Source organism: Dromiciops gliroides, chromosome 4 (genome assembly GCF_019393635.1).
Source record: "Dromiciops gliroides isolate mDroGli1 chromosome 4, mDroGli1.pri, whole genome shotgun sequence".
Classification (NCBI taxonomy): domain Eukaryota; kingdom Metazoa; phylum Chordata; class Mammalia; order Microbiotheria; family Microbiotheriidae; genus Dromiciops; species Dromiciops gliroides.
This window is the reverse complement of record NC_057864.1, coordinates 102,941,480-102,958,224: the sequence shown is the minus strand read 5'-3', so window position 1 is coordinate 102,958,224 and position 16,745 is coordinate 102,941,480. Positions and strand designations below refer to the sequence as shown.

Genomic DNA, 16,745 nt, shown 5'->3' with positions numbered 1-16,745 from the left:
CGGGAGATCAGCCAGGCTTCTGGGGTGTTCAGTCTGCTTGTGACTATCTCTCCTAGGTGTTGGCTTGACTCCGCCTTCCTTTCTCCCAGGCACCTGTAAATTTAAGGGCTGGCTGGCTGGCTGGCTGACTGGGTAGCTTTGAGCTTAGAAGGCAACACCCATCTCCCATACATACCAGACGGTTCCTTTCTGTTTGGAATCCTTGCAGGACTTCTGCCCTTCATCTTGTGAGCCAGACTGGGGAAGCTGGAGAGCACCGGTGCCCAGGGATATCTGCTCTGGGTAACAGTATAGGCAGAGATAAACGTCATAATTACTCACCCCAAACTAATTGTCAGTAATTAAAGTTAAGGAGGCAGTCTGAAGGAAAGCAATGGACTCAGACTCCAGGAGAAGGCAGCTGGTGTCTGGTGTGGCTTCTGAGACTTGCAAACCTGGATGCTGAGCTGGCCTCCCATGTGTCGAGGTCTCTATCACCCTGTTGTCTCCCAATCTGCTCACCCTCACCCATCTGGCTGCCTTGGGGACCCAGGAGGTGAATTGGAACTTACGGCCAGGCTGGGCTGACTTCACTACCTCATCTTCCTGGGAGGAGGTGGAGAGTGGGGGCTCCTGGAGAGAGAGAATCCCAGGAGGAGAGAAGCCCAAAGTGAACCTACTGCTTGAGGAGGTGGTAAAGGATTATCAGCATTAAGATGGATGATGAGATCGATTGGCTGGATCTGCCAGGCTGCTGGACCTATGGAGTCGACTATGGTGGTAGAATCTTCTTCATCAAGTATGTTTGTTGGTTTCTTTTTTTCCCCTTCTTAAAAATCCTTCCCCCTTCTTCTCCCCACCGCCTCCCCGTATCTTTTAGTTGGTTGGGGGATAAGGGTAAGGATAGGAGAGTGACCCAGAGACAGGAAAGGGTGGTGATACAAGTGTGACAAAGTTTATCCCAATATTTGTTTGAATGGCTCTCCCGCCTTTTCCCCAACGGTTCAAAGTCCTATAAAGACTCACTCATTCACTCACCCACCTAAAAGGTCTTTAGAAGGGCGCAGCAAGGAGGGCCCTTTCCTCTCTGTCACAGAGAAAGAACTGAAAGCCTAGAGGAGGAGGAAGAGGGCCTTGGTCTAAAGCCCATAGGCCTCTGGGGTCCAGTCTAATATGCCTTCTTTCCAATTCTGTCTCCTAAGAGGAGCAGAGGTAACTGCTGGGCTTTTTTAGACTTCTCTGAAGCATTTAAGGAAGGCAGGATGCTTAGACTTCGATAGTATATCAGGAGATCTGGCTTCTCATTTAGCCTCTTAGGGACAAGCTCCTTTTTTTTCCCCATAAAATGGTGCTAATCAACACACCTCACCCCTTGCTGTCCTTGAAGGGCTTGGGAGAAGGGTAAGATGGTCCCAGTATGTGTGGAGTTTTTTCAAATAAGTAGAGGCATTGCTGTTATCAATAACACACGATTTTGCTTTCTTCACTCATATGAATATGGGGATATTTCAGGTACCTGGTTCCACAGGATACCCATTAGTTGTATGTGAATCAGAAAATGTTAAAGGGCCAGGTGTGATTTTTTAAGGATCATCTAGTCCAATTTTCTTATTGTGAAGGTAAAGACACTGGCTCAGGGAGATATACCTGACATTACAAATATAGATAGATAGATAGATAGATATAGATATAGATATATTTGCATATATGACACAAATGTGTCTATAGATACACATGCATATAGACATAATACATATATATATATACACACACATATCTATATACATATATGTATATAACTATACATATTTATATAATCTCATTTGAACTTCACAGAACTCCTGAAAGTTTTTGCTTTATTATTCTCATTTTAGAGAGTAGGGTAACTAAGACTCAGAATGGCTAGTTGGCTAGCACAGGGTCCCAAACCTAGTAAGGATCTGAAGGATGGATTTGAACCCATGTCTTCCTGACTCTAGGTTTGGTATTCTATCCCTTGCATCACACTACCTTCTATGGGATCTACTCTGTGGAGATGAAATTACTTAACCAAGGTCATATCATTTCTCGAAGTCTGTACTAGAGTCCTGGTTTTTTAATTCCTAGGCTGTCACTCTTTCCCTAATAATGAATGGCCACAACAATTACTGTGGTAATGAATGGTTTTACCATGTTCATCAGTTTCCACACTTCATTCATTCATTTGTTCTTTTGTTTCTTTAGCAAACATTAAGTAGCTCCCTGTGCACAGCATTGGTCTGGGTCCTGGGTTAAGTCCCATACTGAGAAAACATGGTCCTTGGCTTCATGAACAGAAGAGTTAAAAAGAAATAGAAAGAGGGGGGCGGGTTGGAATTCAGTAAAAATAGTACAGGTTTATAGTATGTTCAGTGTTCCACACCTATGGCTCCCCACTTCTTTTTTTGTTTGTTTGTTTGTTTGTTTGTTTTTGCTGGGCAATGAGGGTTAAGTTACTTGCCCAAGGTCACACAGCTAGTAAGTGTCAAGTGTCTGAGGCCAAATTTGAACTCAGATCCTCCTGAATCCAGGACTGGTGCTTTATCTACTGCACCACCTAGCTGCCTCCTCCCCACTTCTTTTTTTTTTTTTAATTTATTTAATTTGTTTTGAACTTAAGAAATAAAGCAAGCATTTCCATAACATAGAAGAATAGAAAGAACAGAAAAGAAACTTCTACAAAAAAAGGGGACTCATTTTCTCTTCTCTTCCTTGACGCCAAACATAATTACACACAGTCTCACAGAGAGCTAAGATACAAGTGCAGGTGACTGTATGAAGTATGTCAATGAATTTGGAAAAAACCAAACCAAACTGTGTGTATATTCAAAGGGGAAAGGCAATTAAAGACTGGGGAGATGAGGGAAGACCTTGTGGAGAAAATGGCGTTTGAGAAGGCAAATAAAAATACAACCTTTGAAGGAAGCAGGAATTCTGTTCCAAGCCAAGGGAAAATAGGGTCAACAAAGGAAGAGATGAAGGCGGTCAGCACCTGGTGACTCTCAAGAGCAGGGAGTAGCTGGGTTAGGCTGAAGCATAGAGTGAGAGGAGATAAGGCTGGGTAGGTTAGGGTGGTGCCTTCTTGGGCTGAGCCTTGAACTTTAGCTCTTGTATTGCCGTTATTATCACCCTCATCTCTATTAACTCTATTATTATGTCATCTTTGAAATGAACTATTTTGAAGTCCTTGGCCTTGGGCTAGCTTCTGAGGTCACTTGCTAAAAGCTTCCTTGGCAAGAAAGCCCCGAAGCACTCTATAAATGTGAGTTATAACTCTTCAAACACTGATACACTTAAAGTTAATCATCTTTTCCCCTTCATACCTTCTCCCCACAACCCCCAGCAGTTATTATGGGTGTCTGTTTGAATCACCCCAGCTCAGAGCCCTAGTTCAGCTTTTTGAGACTCTCCTCGACCCCTCCCATCTTCCCAGGACCACAGCCAAGACCAGGGATCTAGAGCTTCAGCCACATCTTGAACCCAGGCTTCTTCCCAGCACACTGATCAGGGTTGTCTTTCGGTTGACTCAGAGGTGTTCTCAGGCAATAGGAGCATCCAATCAGCACATTTCTCACCTAGCCTGGCCCTCCTCTTCTTGAGACTCCTCATGGGCTCTGCCTGACAGTGGCCATGGGGCAGTCCCAAAGCCCTGAGAGCTACTGTTTGGCTTAGCCACTGGCACAGGCATTCCCTCCCCTTAGGAGTCTGAAGGGTTGCTCCCCTCTGACTCACAAAGACTTTAGGATCAACCAAGCAATCAATAACATTTATTAAGCACCTACTGTGTTGTGGATATAGAGAAAAGCAAAAAACAATCCCTGCTCTCATGAAGTTCACAATGTAATGGAGGAAACAACTTGCAGACAACTATATACAAACAACATTTATATAGAAGTGGCATCAAACTCAAATTGAAACAGGTCATTAAACTCTTGTTCAGTTATTTCAGTCATGTCTGACTCTTCATGACCCCGCATGTGGTTTTCTTGGCAAAGATAACTGGAGTGCTTTGCTATTTCTTTGTCCAGTGGAGTAAAGCAAACAGAGGTTAAATGATTTGCCCAGGGTCACACAGCTAGTGAGTGTCTGAGGCTACGTTTGAACTCAGGCCTTCCTGACTTTAGGTCTAGTGCTATATCTGCGTGCTCTCTCTCTCTCTCACACACACAAACACACACACAGAGTTATGTAGATAGATAGATAGATACAGAGATACAGAGATAGATAGATAAATAGATACAGAGATAGAGATAGAAATATATATCCCTGCAGGCTTAGAAAAATCAAGTATTAACATTATCGATGTTCCATTGTGTTTTTATTTGTTGTGTTAAATATTTCCCAATTACATTTTAATTTGTTTGGAAACACTCAGGAGTGTTGCAGTAGAGTGTTTGACACCTCCAATATACAAGATAAATTAGGATTAATTTCAATGGAAGGCACTAGTAGTATGTTGGAAACTGTTTAACAACTGGCCCTCTGGAAAAAAAAAAACTATACCCACAACACACTTTTAAGTTTAATCTGCATTATTAACATTTTCTCTATCACTTTCTTAAGTCTATACAACCAATAAAACAAGCCCTAATTTGTAGTTTATCAATTTCCAGGGTGTTAAAGCTCACACTGAAAATTTAACAATCAGTTCTAGGGAGCTACTGGTGCAGCTGGTTCAGGCTCACCACTGAAAGACACTGAGATTAAGGAGGACTGGGAGAAGCTGCTTTCATAAGGTGGGATTTTAAGCAGAGACTTAAAGAAAGCCAGAGAAGCTTAGGGGCAGAGATGAGGGAGAAAGTTCCCAAACATGGGAGAAAGTCAGTGAAATTGCTAAAAGATGCTGATGCAGAATCTTGTGCAAGGAACAGCAAAGAGGCCAGAGTCACTGGATTGGAAAGTATATGAAGGGAGTAGGTGGTAGGAAGACTGGAAAGGTTATGAAGTGCTTTATAAGCCAAATTGGCAGGGTGGGGGGGAGGCGGGGAGCAACTAGGTGATGCAGTAGATAGAGCACCAGTCCTTCAGCAATTGAGAAGGAATCAGTAGGACCTGACTTCAAATGTGACTTCAGACATTAGTTGTGTGACCCTGGACAAGTAACTTAACTCCAATCGCCCCCCCCACCCTGGGTGGGAGAAGGCAGTTTGATATGGTCAGGTTTATGAAGATCAATTTGACAGCTGAGTGGAGGATGGATTGGAGTTTGGAGAGACTGGAGACAGGGAGACCAACCAGCTGGCTTTTCAGTAGCCCAGGAAGTTGAGGGTCAGCCATTTGCTATCCTCCCCTCCAGATACAACTTCAGATCTGCTGGGAAATTTCCTTTTGTAGTAGGTATTTAAACACAGCCGAGTTTTCCATGGAAGGGGGGCAGGGTCAGAGTTGGTTTTGAGGCAAGAAGATGAACTAGATTACTTCTTGAAGGGTTCTTCCTTAAACCTGAAGATCTGGGTATTTTCCACTCACGTGGGTGGAATCCCCACCTAATGTTTTCTCCCCAGACAAAATGCTACTGCAGGTAAGGGACTATTATTTCATTTTTATCACTGTACCCTTAGCACCCAGCCTATGTCAAATGCTTAAAAATGACTGGTTGGTCATGGAACAAACCTCAGTCTTTTGAATGAATTAAGAGGTAGCCATCTTAATTATTCTTCTTAGAGATGTGACATTAAGACTGGGCAGCAGCTTCCCTTTGACTTGTTAAAGCTTACTTCCTTGACAATCATTCTGGTTTCAATCACCTGAAAAATCTCAGTCCATCTTGGTGAGGATTCATGAAGCTTGACAAGGACAGATAGATCAGAGTCAGGTTGTGTAGGGTTTTAAAAGCCAGATAGAGGAGTTTGTATTTCCACGTGCATTTGGATCTGAACATCAATATTGACATGATCTGAGGGCTAGGGGGCCGAAGGGATCAGAATGCAAGGAAATGTTGGAGTAGGGTAAGGCTGCCATCTTTGGAGTCTGATGTTTCTTTTGGGGTTCTTTGCAGTGATGAGAAACAATCAACTAGCTGGGTGCATCCATGCACAGGATCTCCTATCCAGAGTGGGCAAGCCTCCAGCCCAGGTAAGGAATAAGTATGCCCCTACCTCATCACCATTTGTTCCTTAACTTCAGCAGTGACAATAGCCTACAAGAAGACTGCAGGAACTCCTTAATTTTGCCTGTGATTTCTCTTATCTCTGGAGGATCTTCCATGTCATCCATTCTGGGACACAGCAACATGCATTAGCCACAGAGATTTCAGCCTGCTATAGTGAAGAGTGATGGACTTTGGAGTCAGGAAAGACCTGGGTTCAAATCCTGTCTCTGTCATTTACTGACTATGTGACTATGGACAAATCACTTAGCCTTTCTCAGTCTTAGCTTGATCATCTATAAAATGGAGATCATCTTACCTGTAGAATTTATCTCATAGAATTTGATGAAACTCAAATATGATAATGTATATAAAATACTGTGAAAATTATGAAGCCCAATATAAATACTTTTGTTGTTGAGTCATTTCAGTCATTTCCGACCCTTTGTGACCCCATTTGGGATTTTCTTGGCAAAGATACTAGAGTGGTTTGTCATTTCCTTTCGCCAGTTCATTTTACAGATGAGGAAACTGAGGCAAACAGGGTTAAGTGACTTGTCCAGGGTCACATAGCTTGTAAGTAAGTGTCTGAGGCAGGATTTGAACTCAGGAAGATGAGTCTCCCTAGTTCCAAGCCCAGTTCTCTCTCCACTGTGTCACCTAGCTGCCCCTATATTAAATACTAGTCATTGCCATTTCATTCCATTCTCATTTCCCTCCCCAATGAATAAATGCCATTTATACTAAGGATGACTTGTGCAGTCTTGAACTGGAGGATTGAAGAATCCAGACAAAGAAGGAAACACAGTCCCTGTCCTCCCTCAGGTAGTGTCTTTGTCATCAGGGAGGTCCCATTCTGAAAAGAGGATGGGGTCATTTATGATGCAGAATCAAAGAATCATAGAAACCTAGAATTGGGAGGGACCTTAGGGATTATTTATTTGGTCTCAGGACCTCTTTATTTTCTTAAAAATGATTGAGGACAGGAGTAGCTAGGTGGCACAGTGGATAGAGCATTGGCCCTGGATTCAGGAGGACCTGAGTTCAAATCCGGCCTCAGACCCTTGACACTTACTAGCTGTGTGACCCTGGGCAAGTCACTTAACCCCAATTGCCTCACCAAAAAAAAAAGATTGAGGACAGTTCCTCCCCCAACCCCTACTCACTAAGAGCTTTTGTTTTTGTGGATTCTATCTATTGAGAGATAGAAATGAAAACACCTAAGTGCTATTATGAAAATAATTGTGACCTCATGGACCCTCCTTGGGTGGAGCCCTCTGGGGTGCCAGGACCAGACTCTGAGAACTGCTGATCTAATTCCACTAAACCTAAAACCAAGCAAGGATCCAATCTGCAATGTCCCCAATACACATTGAACAGACGGAAGAGTGTCAGAGGATCTAGGTTCACATTTTGGCTCTGTTTTCTTACTACCTGTGTAACCTTGGAGAAGTTAGATAACCTCTCTGGGCCTCAGTTTCATCTGTAAAATGAATGAATTGGACCATTGGCCTTTAAGATCTCATCTATGAGCCTATGAATTTATTCCCTTTCAATTCCAACTTAGGACAATTCTATTCATTAGGAAGTCTTACGTCACATCCAACCTAATCTGCGTCTTTGCCACCCCTGCCCATTTAACCGAGTTCTACCCTTTATGGGGATGTACGGGGGCCAGCTAGGTGGTGCAGTGGCTAGAGCATTGGGCCTGGAGTCAGGAAGATGCATCTTCCTGTGTTCAGACCTGGCCTCAGACACAAGCTGTGTAACTTTGGGCAAGTCACTTAACTCTGTTTGCCTCAGTTTCCTCATCTGTAAAATGAGCTGGAGAAGGAAATGGTAAACCACTCCTGTATCTTTGCCAAGTAAACCTTAAAGGGGGTCACAGAGACTCCAGCATGACTGAAATGACTGAACAACAAAAGAGTTCTCTTTTTCAGACCAAACACTCCCCATTTCCTTCCACCAGCTTTCATATGATCATACGATGCCTAGAACATATTAGTGATGAATTGATTTTTCTCCTGTCCTTTCCTCATCCTGGGAACCCTCCTTTTAATGTTTTCTAGCTTGTCAATGTCCTTCCCTGTAATGCCCAGGACTGAATATAATACAAAGTTTAATAGGACCAGACACTATGCATCTCAATATAATCTCTTGTTGCATTAACTCTTTTGGTTGCCCTAGCTTCCCTGTTTACTCTTATTGAACTGGTGTTCTACTGAACTCTCCAGATAGAGGGCAATTTGAAAAATTGCTGTCTAGCTCTATTACTCTAGCTTGTATTTCTGAAGTTGACTTTTTAAATCTTAGGGTAGGACTTTATATTTATCCCAACTAAATTTCATTGAATTAGGTTTGGCCTATTGCTCTAGTCTGTTAAGATTATTTTAGATCCTTATTCTTTCATCAAACATTGTTAACTGTCCCTCCCTGGTTTGGGTTTGCATAATCAGAATATTTGATAAACATGGCATCTCCTTGCATAAAGATAAAAAGATATGAGACAAACACACAAACAAATGCAAATTAAACATGTACAAACCTATTAGAGAAAGCTTAAGGGATGTGAAGCTGAAGAATGACCCCTTCTGGAACTCTGCTTATAATTTCTTTTGGAACAATAAGGAAAGCAGGTGAAATTGAAAAAGGGTTTGTGATATTTTAGAAAAATCTCTCTGAAGATAAGCAATTTTGCTGGTGGAGTAAGATGATCTATTCCCTTCCCTTTCCTTTCCTTTCCTTTCTGACTAGCATACAAGTGTTTGATGAGATGAACCTTGGTAAAACCAAGTATTAGAGACCCATAGGAGTTGAAGAATTAGTTGTGAGGTGATCATTAAGACATGTCAACCTCAACTTGTCCAAAATAGAGCTCATTGTCTTTTTCCTGAAACCCTTCCCACTCCCTATTACTATCCAGGACACCACCATCTTCCCAGTCACCCAGGTTGATCCCCCACTGCTCATTTTTATTCATTCTACATATCCAAAGCCATTGCTAAACCTTGTCATTTGATAACATCTCTCCTAAATGTTCTTTTTTCCACTCAGATAGTTTCAACTTTAATTCAAGACCTCATCAATTCTTACCTAGACCAGAGGTGTCAAACACCAGGCACACAGGAGAAACACTCCTAGTGCAACTGAACAAGATTAAAATGTAACCAAATAAAAATAGTTAGCAAACTTAGAAAATGTCAGAAATATTTAACAAAATAAACAAAAATACAATAGAACATAGATAATGTTAATATGTGATTCCTGGAGTAATGATGCAGTCCATAGTAATTCTTAGGCATGGTTTAGTGGCCCCATTTTTATTTCATTTTGATATCACTGTCCTAGATAGTTGTATTAGCCATCTAATTGGTTTCCATGCCAACTAGAGGCAGTTAGGTGGTGAAGTGAATAGAAGGTTGGGCCTGGAGTCAGGAAGACCTGAGTCCAAATGTAACTTCAGATACTTACTAGTTGTGTGATCCTGGGCAAGTCACTTAACCCCTGTCTGCTTCAGTTTCCTCAACTGTTAAATGGGGATTATAATAGCACATACTTCCCAGGAATGTTGTGATGATCAAATGAGATGGTATTTGTAAAGGTTTAGCACAGTGCTTGGCACATAGTAAGGGCTTAATAAATTCTTGTTTCTTCCCTTCCCTCTTCAAGTCTTTTCCCACTTCAATCCATCCTCTACTCAGCTGCTCCGGTGATTTTTCTAAAGGATTGTTTGCATGTTCTCTCTCCCATTAGACTGTAAGCTCCTTGAGGGCAGGGACTGTCTTTTGCCTTTCTTTGTATCCTTAGTGCTTGGCACATAGTGAGCACTTAATGCCTGCTTCCTGCCTGCTTGACCAACCCATGTCTGAAGTGTATTCTCATTTGCATCCTGGGTATAAATGTACTGGTTTGGCTGTTTAAGGGTCAGAGGCATTACCCATTCTTCATCTTAGACCAGATTTTAGAGTTAACAAGACCAGCTTCACCAATCCACTCTGTGGCTCCAGGGAGCCAGTAAGTGAATCACCTCTACCCCCTCAAGGTTAGATGGGGGATTCCTTTACCTTCATGGAGCGGGATGGGAGAGGAGCTGCCTCAATGCTGTCTCAGGATACTTAGGAAATAGGAGAACAAAAGGACACCTGTATTGAATGCCTGCTGTTGAATAGTTGGCGGTGCTGAGGCAGAGAGGGCTCTGTGGAAGGAAGGGCAGAGGTCAGCCCTGGGAATGGAAAATGGATAGAGAAAGAAATCACTCTGACAGGTCCCAAGGACAGAGAACTGTGTTTCTGACTCATGGGATTCCCTCTAATTAGGTCAGGGTGCCAACCCAAGCCCTCTGGAATCAATGTCCATTGGAGAACAGGGGAAAAAACATGCACAACTGGGAGGATGTGTCAGTGGGAAAAGCAATTCTCCCAACGTTGGTTAAACACCTACTATGCGCAAGGCCTCCACAAGACTGCCCAGGCTCTGTTGCTTCATTTTACCGTGGAGGTGACTCTGGGTTTTCAGAGACTAGCAGTGCATAAGCTCTGGCAACTCTTACCAAACCGTAAAGGCTTGGAGTATGGCTCCACCAACATGTCTTTTGTTTGGGTAACAGCCTAGCTAAGCTTAGGAAGGCCCAATAGCAGCAGGGTTCTCCAGTGGGCCATGGATTCTTTTAGCCACAACAATGAAGAAAGGGAAATGGCCTAAGGAGTGTGAGGACCTGAGTTCAAAGCCCGCCTCTGCCACCCACTTTTGGCAAACCAATTAACCTCCTCCGGCCTGGTCTCCTCAGCCATATGGCCTCTGGGGTCCCTTCCAGCTCCAGATCTCTGGACCTTTGAAGAGTAGGGAAGGGTTTTGATCTGCATCCATGAATAATCCATGGATCAGTTAGTCAATCAGGAAGCATTTATTAAATGTCTTTTATGGGTCAGGGGTATGCTAGGGGCTGGGGAACACAACAACAATGAAAAATAAAGCAGTCCTTGCCTTTGAGGGACTTATGTTCTATTAGGGGCAGCTGGGTGGCTTAGTGGTTAGAACACTGGGCCTATTGTACATATATAACCTATATCAGATTGCTTTCTGTCTTGGGGAGGGGGGAGGGAAGGGATGGAAGGAGAAAAATTTGGAACTAAAAATCTTATGAAAACAAATGTTGAAAACTATCTTTACATGTAACTGGAAAACAATAAAATACTTTTATGATTTTGAAAAAAAGAACCCTGGGTCTAGAGTCAGGAAGACCTGAGTTCAAATCTAGGCTCGTAGCTGTGTGACTCTAGGCAAGTCACTTAATCCTGTTTGCTTCAGTTTCTTCATCTGTAGAACAGAGGTAGCAACAACACTTACTTCCCAGGGTTGCTGTGAGGATCAAATGAGATAATAATTGTAAAGCACCTAGGAAGGTTCTGTATAAATCTCTTATTATTTTATTTCTGCCTCAATTATGAAATTTAAAAGTACCTATCTCCCAGAGTTTTTGAAAGGATCAAATGAGATAATATTTATAAAGTACTTTGCAATAAGGTGGTTTACAAACCTTAAAGGATTAAGTCAATGTTTTTTTTTTTTTTAGTGAGGCAATTGGGGTTAAGTGACTTGCCCAGGGTCACACAGCTAGTATGTATTAAGTGTCTGAGGTTGGATTTGAACTCAGGTCCTCCTGATTGCAGGGCCGGTACTCTATCCACTGCACCACCTAGCTGCCCCAGGTTAGGTCAATGTTAATGATGGTGGTGAAGAGGAGGATGAAGAGTGATTCTGACTGTGTGACTCTCTTTTCAGATTTGCCCAAGGGCTGGGAGATGGACTTCACCCCAGAAGGAGTTGTGTACTTCATCAAGTAAGTAAAGTGGTTTCCTTTCTTAATTTATGATTCCATGACTCATGTTTCCTGAAGTGTGGAAATCATCCAGGGGCCAAGATCTCCAAGCACAAAGGAGCTGGGGGATAGGAATGAGCCAGGATGCCCGCAGTCAGGCTTCCAAAGTGTTGGTGACCAAGGCAGGAGTGTTTGGAAGGGTGGGTAGGAAAATGATTAGTACTAATCAGATCATATCTGCGGAAGAGGCAGGCAGGTTTGAAAAGTGGGAAGAGGAAAGGTGCCCCAGGTACATGACCTGGCCAAAGGTCCAGAGGAAGGAAACAGGTGACTGGACTGGAGCTCAGTGCAGAGGAGGGGGAGGAATAGCACTGACTTGAAAGGTTTGCTGTGGGAGAGCAAGGCCAAAGAACTGGTAGCTTGGGTGGGGCTGACTGGAGAAGGGCCAAATGCTCTGCCTGTTTACTGTGGGCAATTGGCTCCTTTCCAGAATTAGGCTCTGAGTTAAAGGCTCTGGGTGTGGGCAAAAGGCTTTGGTTCTACTAGCTGCTTCAGGCAGGCTATTCTGGGACAGCTAAGTGGTGCAGTGGGTAGAGCATTAGCTCAGAAGTTGGGAGGACCTTACCTAAGACACTTACCAGCTGTGTGACCTTGGGCAAGTCAACCACAATTACCTCAACTATCCAGGGTCATCTCTAGTCATTTTGATGTATATCTTTCCACTGGACCCAGATGACTCTGGAGGAGAGAATGAGGCTGGTGACTTTGCACAGCCCTCTCTCACTTAAATCCAATTCACTGTAAATTATGACATCTGTCATGGTCCTCTTTGAGAATGAAGGACAAACAACAATCTGGAGGCTGGGCCAGGCCTTGTTTCCTCTCTAGGACCTGAGGATGGGATTTGTAGAATGGCCCCAGAGTGAGGCCCTGGAAGCAAGGGCCCAGCTCCTTGGGATTAGCGAACAGTGCAAAAAAATTAAATATTTAAAAAGTGTGTATATACATACACACCATCGATATCTATATCTGTGTTATAAAGTTGACTCTCTTCAGTGTGTCTGCTCTGTCTGAGGTCTGTCCCTCAGCTCCCAGTGCATTAATGTTGCTGCTAGTCACTGCTGTTCCAAAGGCTAACTATTAGCAACATTGGGGGAATAAGGTGACAGATGCGGATGGGAACCACGGAGCTTCTGACATGTTATTATCTGGTCAATGGGGAGGGCAAGGGAGAGAGAGAGAGAATGTTCTCTCTTCTACCCCTTGGCAATTCCCTTAGGATGCCTTCACCTGGAGACGGCTTGTGGTCTGGAATATCTGCTTCCACACTGACTTACCATGTTATACACAGATCCAAGGATGGGTTTGATTCTTTCTGTCAGTCACAAGATATTTCCTGTGGGTGTCACCTGTTTTAATCCAAACCCCCCAAACCTCAGGATCCTTTCAAATGGACTAAGGACTTATTCACACAGCACACCTAGTTTACTTTCGATTGATTGATTCAATCTCCATATCAGAACCTTCTTGATTACATTATTTTGGGTGGGTGGCAGGTGGGGCTCATTAGCCTTGGTAGGCAACCCACCTAGGGGAAGGAAACCCTGATTTTAAACCTCTGCTGCCTTGCGGCTATACCCATATATGGGAAAGGCTTCGGGAGTTAACCCCGAGGAAAAATCAGGAGTTGGAGTCCCTTAGGCAGTTGGATGTTGGACATCACATCCCTCTGGCAACTCCTGCGGCAGCACTGGTGCCAAACTGTATTGGCTCTGCCTCTCCTTTGGATCCACCAATGTCGCTGAGAGGGAAAACTTGCTGCATGGGCAACAGCTTGTTTTCCAATTGATCCGCCGAGGCCAGCACCCTGGAGAGGACAATCCAGCTACTCCTCATGGGGTAGATACAACACAGGATGCGGCAGTTACTGGTTATAAGTCACTCAGGAGCTGAGGCTCCCGTATCTGACTGCACAGCCACACTGTGGCCTGTGGCTCTTCAAGGCGCTGATCCATGGTCGTCCGAGACTGATGGAGGCCTGAACTGCACTGGGGATGAACCTCTCTCCACCCCTGTGCATTATTATGCAGATGATTCCAACATACATTTATCCAGCTAGAGTTTCTCTTCCATGTAACTAAGTATCTATGGTAAAAGATGTCCCATAGGTCCCTCAAACTCAACATATCCAAAACTATCTTTCCCCTCAAACCCTTCACTCTTCTAAATCTCTCTCTCTCTTTCTACCCCCCCTTCTTTCCCCTTCTCCTCCTCTCCCTCTTCTTCCCCTCCCTCTTCTCTCCTCTCTTTTCTCCCCCCTATCCCCCACATATTCAATCAGTTGCCAAGACTTGTAATCGTTTGTAATCTCTTTCCATCTCTTGCCCACATCCTCTTCTCTCTACTCATACAACCAGCAGCCTGCTTCAGGCCCTTATCTCCTCTCACCGGGACTATGACACTAGCTATCTATTTTGCTACCTCAGGTTTCTCTCATTTAAATTCATCCATGCCAGGAATTTTTCTAAAGTGCCGTTGGAACAGTCACCACTCCAATGACTTTCATTCTTTTTTTTTTTGGGGGGGGTGAGACAATTGGTGTTAAGTGACTTGCCCAGGATCACACAGCTAGTAAGTATCAAGTGTCTGAGGCCGGATTTGAACTCAGGTCCTCCCGAATCCAGGGCCGTGCTCTATCCACTGTGCCACCTAGCTGCCCCTCCAATGACTTTTTTTTGGTTTTTTTGTTTTTTGGTTGTTTTTTTTTTTTTTGGTGAGGCAATTGGGGTTAAGTGACTTGCCCAGGGTCACACAGCTAGTAAGTGTTAAGTGTCTGAGGCCAGATTTGAACTCAGGTAATCCTGACTCCAGGGCTGGTGCTCTATCCACTGCACCACCTAGTTGCCCCTCCAATGACTTTCTAATAACAGCTATCTTGTTGTCCAGGAGAAACTTTTCCCCTGGGCCCTCACTGTCCTGGTTGATGACTGCCTCTCCCAGACTAGTAATTCAAGAAAGTCCCATTCACCATGCTTGACTTCACTCTCTACTCTCCGGCCATCTCTTCCTCAGCTTTTTCAACTTCTTTATCATGTACCTTTTCCATTCCATTTCCTCCTTCAAACCCTCCTCTAGTTCTAGAATCAAATCATCTTTCCCTGTTTTCCTACTCTGATCCGGGCAGTCTCCTGGCTCCAATTCCAAGGGTACGGCTTAGTCTGTAGGGAACACTGTTGGGATGACTGTTGGGGTGATGATGCTTAGAGAGGCTGGCATTATTTCTGCCCCGATCAGGGAGGGGGCATCTGCTCATCCAGAGGGAGCTTGATATTATCTGTGCCTTCATGGAGTTACAATGTATCTTTGAACTCAAAAACATAGCCTATGGAAAGATAAGTAATGATACATAAGTGCTGAATGAATGGGAAGGTAGGGCAGAGAACTGGATTTCCCAGACCTCAGCTTCTCTCTAAAATGGGAAGGTTGTGCTAGATAATCTCTAAAGGATATTCTAGCTCCGCCATTCTGTGATTCTGAAGGGTTTGGACAATCAGTGCTATTGGAGGTCAGGGAAAGGATCAGAGCTGGACCACAAAGATGAATAAGGTTTGGCGAGAAGTTAGGCTTTTAGCTTTCCCTGTACGTTCCTATTTCTCACCTCCATGCTTTTGCATAAGTGGTCCCCTTGCCTGGCATGCACTTCCTTTTCCCCTTTGTCTCTCTCTCTCTCTCTCTCTCTCTCTCTCTCTCTCTCTCTCTCTCTCTCTCTCTCTCTCTCTTTTTTTCAGGGCAATGAGGGTTAAGTGACTTGCCCAGGGTCACACAGCAAGTGTCAAGTGTCTGAGGCTGGATTTGAACTCAGGTCCTCCTGAATCCAGGGCAGGTGCTTTATTCACTGTGCCACATAGCTGCCCCCCCCCCTTTGTCTCTTAAAAGCCTGGTTTCTTTGAAAGTACAGCCCAGGGATGATTTTCTACATAGATAAACCCAATTACATACTCCCTGCCCTTGAGAAGTTTACATTCTACTGGGGGAATATGACATGTACACAGATAAGCATAATACAAAGTAGGACATTTTGAAAGTCAAGACCAAAATGCTCTAGGAAGATAGGGGAGAGAGGGGGGGGGAGAGAACAAGAGAGAGGGGGTGGGAGAGAGAACAAGAGGGGGGGAGAGAGAAAGAGGGGGGAGAGAGAACAAAAGAAAGAGGGGAGAGAGAGAGAACAAGTGAGAGAGAGGGAGAGGGGGGGAGGGGAGAGAGAGAAAGAGAGAGAGATGGGGAGAGAGAGGAGAGAGAGGAGAGAGAGAGAGGAGAAAGAGGGAGAGAGAGAGGGTGGGGAGAGAGAGAGGAGAAAGAGGGAGAGAGAGAGAGAGAGAGAGAGAGAGAGAGAGAGAGAGAGAGAGAGAGAGAGAGAGAACAGGAGGAACAAGGAGGGGCAGGGAGGTGGGAAGGAGAGAGGAAGACATGAAGACATTCTAGAGGGAGGTTCCACCTCTGCTGGGTCTAGAACGATAATGGCAGTGATTTGGACAAGGGGAGATACATAGGGAGGCGTTTTGGGACCTGGTGGCAGCTTGTGCAAACACCTGCAAGTGGGAGAAGGCAGAACAAGGAAGGAGGGTGAGATCTCTCATCCCTGATCCCCATAGTCATTGGTGTTCTTCCCCATCTGCAAGTTCCTTTGTCTTACTTTGCTCAGGTGTTGACTTGGCTGATTCATGTCACTGTTATGTTGTATTTCCTTCTGGAGTATGAACTCCTTAAGGGCAGGGCTGTTCTGATTCTGTCTATTCTCCAAGACCTCCCACAGTGCCTGGCACACAGTAGGTCCTCAATAAT

At 44.2% G+C, this 16,745-nt stretch overlaps 1 protein-coding gene across 1 annotated transcript in view; it reads left to right on the top strand.

Annotated features, from left to right (window-relative positions):
* The first annotated feature begins 218 nt into the window (after positions 1-218).
* PLEKHA6 (pleckstrin homology domain containing A6) overlaps positions 219-16,745 on the top strand; it is a 214,417-nt gene continuing 197,890 nt past the window's right edge. Inside the window, exons 1-3 of the mRNA XM_044004726.1 lie at positions 219-778; positions 5,996-6,072; positions 11,867-11,924. Of these exons, the coding sequence (XP_043860661.1) occupies positions 696-778; positions 5,996-6,072; positions 11,867-11,924 (218 nt within the window). The 5' untranslated portion in view covers positions 219-695. The remainder of the gene's footprint in view (positions 779-5,995; positions 6,073-11,866; positions 11,925-16,745) is intronic.